At 44.8% G+C, this 4020-nt stretch overlaps 1 protein-coding gene across 1 annotated transcript in view; it reads left to right on the top strand.

The window, feature by feature from the left end:
* The window catches only part of ccdc120a (coiled-coil domain containing 120a), a gene marked incomplete at its 3' end in the record, with an annotated part of 26947 nt that extends 26299 nt beyond the window's left edge, over positions 1–648 (top strand). The window contains 2 exon segments of the mRNA XM_084446211.1: positions 1–47; positions 559–648. The exon segment at positions 1–47 is cut by the window's left edge and continues 575 nt beyond it. Coding sequence (XP_084302337.1) covers positions 1–47; positions 559–648 — 137 coding nt within the window.
* Between the last annotated feature and the right edge of the window lie 3372 nt (positions 649–4020).

Consider the following 4020-nt stretch of genomic DNA (forward strand, 5'->3'; position numbering starts at 1 on the left):
TGACCCACTCCGTCACCTTCCACGGACATCCTCTACACGGCAGGTCAGTGTGTGTTTGTGTGTACCTGTGTGTTTGTGTGTGTGTCTGACTGAGCATCACAATCTACATTTCTACAGTTACATTTCTTGTGCAACAGGAAACAATTTGTGTTTTTTGAAGTCATGTTTTTGTCCTCTGTGTGTCTTTCCCTCTCTCTCTCTCTCTCTCCCTCTCCCTCTCTCTCTCTCCCTCCCTCCCTCTGACTCTTTCTTTCTCTCCCTGTCTCTCTCTCCCTGTCTCCCTCTCTCTCTCTCTTTCTCTCCCTCCCTCCCTCTCCCTCTCTCTCTCCCTGTCTCTCTCTCCCTGTCTCTCTCCCTCCCTCTCACTCTCTCCCTCTCTCTCCCTCTCCCTCCCTCTCTCTCTTTCTCTCCCTCCCTCCCTCTCTCTCTCCCACTCTCTCCCTGTCTCTCTCCCTGTCTCCCTCCCTCCCTCTCCCTCTCTCTCCCTCCCTCTCTCCCTCTCTCTCTCTCTTTCTCTCCCTCCCTCCCTCTCTCTCTCCCAGGTCAGTAGAGATCCCCCTCTATCAGGACCCCCTCCCCTCCCAGATCCAGGATCTGACTCTGAAGGAGCCCAGCGGTGACCAGCCCAGCCCCGGCACCCTGGTCTGACCAGCCAATCATCTGGCCTCGACGGACAGGCCAGCCAATCACCGGCTCACCATACTTGACAGGCGGGACGGCCCTGCCAATCACCAGCCATCCCTTGATCTGATTGGCAGGAAGCAATTCTATCCCGTGATACTCAATGACACAGTGTAAAAACACTGTACATGTCTGAACACTGGCGCACATGAGGTTGAAAGGAAGACGGTATATTTCATTAGTCCTCTTGATGAGGACAGAGCTACTCCAGGAGACAGAGTGTTCTTCTGTCTCACTCTAAGGGACGTTTTTGTCTTTATATTGCATAAAAGTGGCAGGCTATTGATATTGATGCTTTCGCTCTGGGACTGAGAAAACACAGGCTAGAGGCTGGGTCTCAACCAAGCGAGCCCATCCATCCATCCATCCATCCATCAGACTGGGTCCTTTGCTGTAACATAACACACTGCTCTATGTGTAATGGTGACAGACCTTATGAAAAAGACTATTTCTCTTCACAATAATGAGTTGTAATGTATCTGTTTGTCCAAGCAGTTCAGATACAATGCCAGCTTCTTCTAGTCACACTGGTCTCTGTCTGCCAGCTCTCCTCCCACGACACTCGACGTAGTGACGATAAATTAGAGTCACTATTACTCTTTGGCTCTGTGTCAAACTCAGTTAGCTGCCTGCGCACAGAGAGAGAGAGAGAGAGAGAGAGAGAGAGAGAGAGAGAGACGCCACTGGCTGGTGGCCTCCGCGCAATGGCCACAAGAGGGCGCCAAAGTACTATTATGTATTTGTGTCAAACTGTTTGACGTGCATGATTTGGATGAGATGCAGATTAGCCTGTTTGTATTACACGTTTTTTCTTACTTCCTCTTTTTGTGATTCACATTATGGCCCAGAAAAAGGCAGGGACGTCCAGTACAATCAACAGCAGGGGATACCAAGGCTTTAAAGATGACCAGCTTTGATGTTGTCAGCTTTTCAATATTTATCGAATTTCACTCATCATAATTCTGACAGCCAAACGCCAGCGTTGTCTCCTCAGGTCGCTGTTAAAAAGTTAGGAAGGAGCCCGATCCATGTTGTGATGTCACCGTTAACAAAATATTGTGATCAATATTGTATATCCATGTACAGTAGCACATGTAAAGTATGTTGAAATCAGGTTGTGCCAAACAAATGAAAACAAACCTGTCTTCTGAGTTTTCAACTGAAGCACAATGTCGATATTTTATTCTCCTAATCTATGCCTTTTTTGATTGATGCCCAGCTACAGATATGGTTGTTTTGGGTGAAGAACAACATTCTTTGATAGCCATGAAGACGGCCTAGATAGGTTAGGGGCAGCAGACCAACAGATGCAAACACAAGCTCTGATTCGTCACCGGTTTGAACAGGAGGTGTGAATTAATACTGGTGATTGTGGTTTCCTCAGTAGGAAACTAAGTTCCCTCAGCGTCGCTCTTGCACATTGGCCAGGTGGTATGGGCCTCATTCCAAACCAGGTGGTATGGGCCTCATTCCAAACCTTACAATTGATGTCCTGTTATTTGTATCCCAAAGCAATGACCTTTCAACAAAAAAAAAACTCAGATGGAGTACTCTAGTTTTTAATTATTATTTTACCTCCCTCTATATGATGTTTGTGAGTAGTCTGAGGAAAAATACTTTACATTTTTATTTGATTGAAATGAAACACGAGGCGAATACAACAGTGCCTGCACAATGGGGACGACTATTGATATGAATTAGCAGGGGGGGGGGACGTCAACAAGTGTTTTGTATTCCGTGCTTATTTGATGTCCTTGCATTGAAACAATGACACCACCAGCCCTGAGTATGAAATCAGGTATCCCAACAAAACCAGGTTTCTCAGACCGAAACCCATGAGAATAAGTACGTATAATACAGCATCTTAATAATATTAAATTATATTTATAATAGTATTATCATCTTCATCATGCTGTCTCTGCATGCGCTATCTTCTGCCCCATCTCAACTCACTCTAGTGTATGCAAGGAAATACAAAATGTGTACCTGCTCTCGATATCCATTCCTATGTGTACTTTAACTGGAGACAGCAATACAATAGGCTACAATACATGCCTTCATTAGAAATATAGCTTGCGGTTTTTCCCTCATCCCAGGACTTCATGCTTTGCTTGCTAATGAGCACTGCGGTACCATGTGTGGTGTCATATTGACTGAAGCAATCAATGTCCTCTCCAGGATCAGAGAGAGGTCTCTCCCTGTTGTACTAACTATGTTCTAGTAGAGTAGTTTACTGCGTAACCAGGGATACCGAGCTCAAACCCTGTTGCCAAATGCTGCCAAGCTTGTCTCAGGATTGACTTTTAAAAAGCTGCTCTGCTTTATACGTTTTGTACTCCTAGCCAGGCTACTGATGAGAAGAATGGGGGAAATAGAGTAGAATATTTAAAGCATTTTGAACATAGTTTTCCTGTGACAAAGTAGAGCACCGCACCCCTCAGGTTACGAATAATTTGAGGGGTTGTTTAAATAACAATAGCAACAGCAGGAGTATTCCTTCTCTGTAATTTTCCAGGTTGAGCACAATTTGTGTGGTGTTTTGCACTTCTGAAAAAAGAAAAACAGACTGAATTTAATTTCAAAACATTCTTGTGATATATGCTTCCAAACTTGTAAAAAAAACACACAAAAAGATGACCAATCAGCTGTGAGAAGAGTGCGAACATCGTGAACTGAGCACCCGTGCCCCCGACATGTTGTGACACATTCATGTTTGAAAAGATAAAAGAGGAAACGTTTGACAGTTTGTTTCACAATATCGTCTATTCCACTGAATTCCATTTTGTGATGTTTGTTTCGTGATTGGTGAGATGATTTTTTGCTTCGCTTTGATCTCTACAGTGTATAATAAAAAATAATAGGATCCCCTAATAGGTTCACTTCACCGCGGAGGCTTCAAAACCTTTTTAAACTCGTTTAAACCACGTTCCACAAATCAATCACGAACCACACATTGAGAGATAGTGTTATTATCTCCATTATCATTTGTGTTGGTGAGCTGCAGGAGGTTGGACTGAGTCTCGGTGATAACATGCTACTGAACATCCTCTGAACATCCTCACTGTCAACTCTGACCCCCTGTTCTGATGCCTTCATAAGTACCCCCCCCCCCCCTCTCTCTCTCTCTCTCTCTCTCTCTCTCTCCTTCACCCTTCTCTCTCACTCTGTCCATGACCCTCTGATGTTGTGTAGATTATAATCTCACGATCCTCATAATCCTGTCAGATAATTGAGAACCGTTCTGAGCACAGGAGGAGACCGAGGGACTGGGAGAACGTCCCTGTGTTGGTGTTGAGGTTGAGGAACCAAGCCTCTCTCTCTCTGGACTCACTTCTTTCT

The sequence above is a fragment of the Borostomias antarcticus genome, assembly GCF_949987555.1.
Source record: "Borostomias antarcticus genome assembly, chromosome: 11".
NCBI lineage: Eukaryota > Metazoa > Chordata > Actinopteri > Stomiiformes > Stomiidae > Borostomias > Borostomias antarcticus.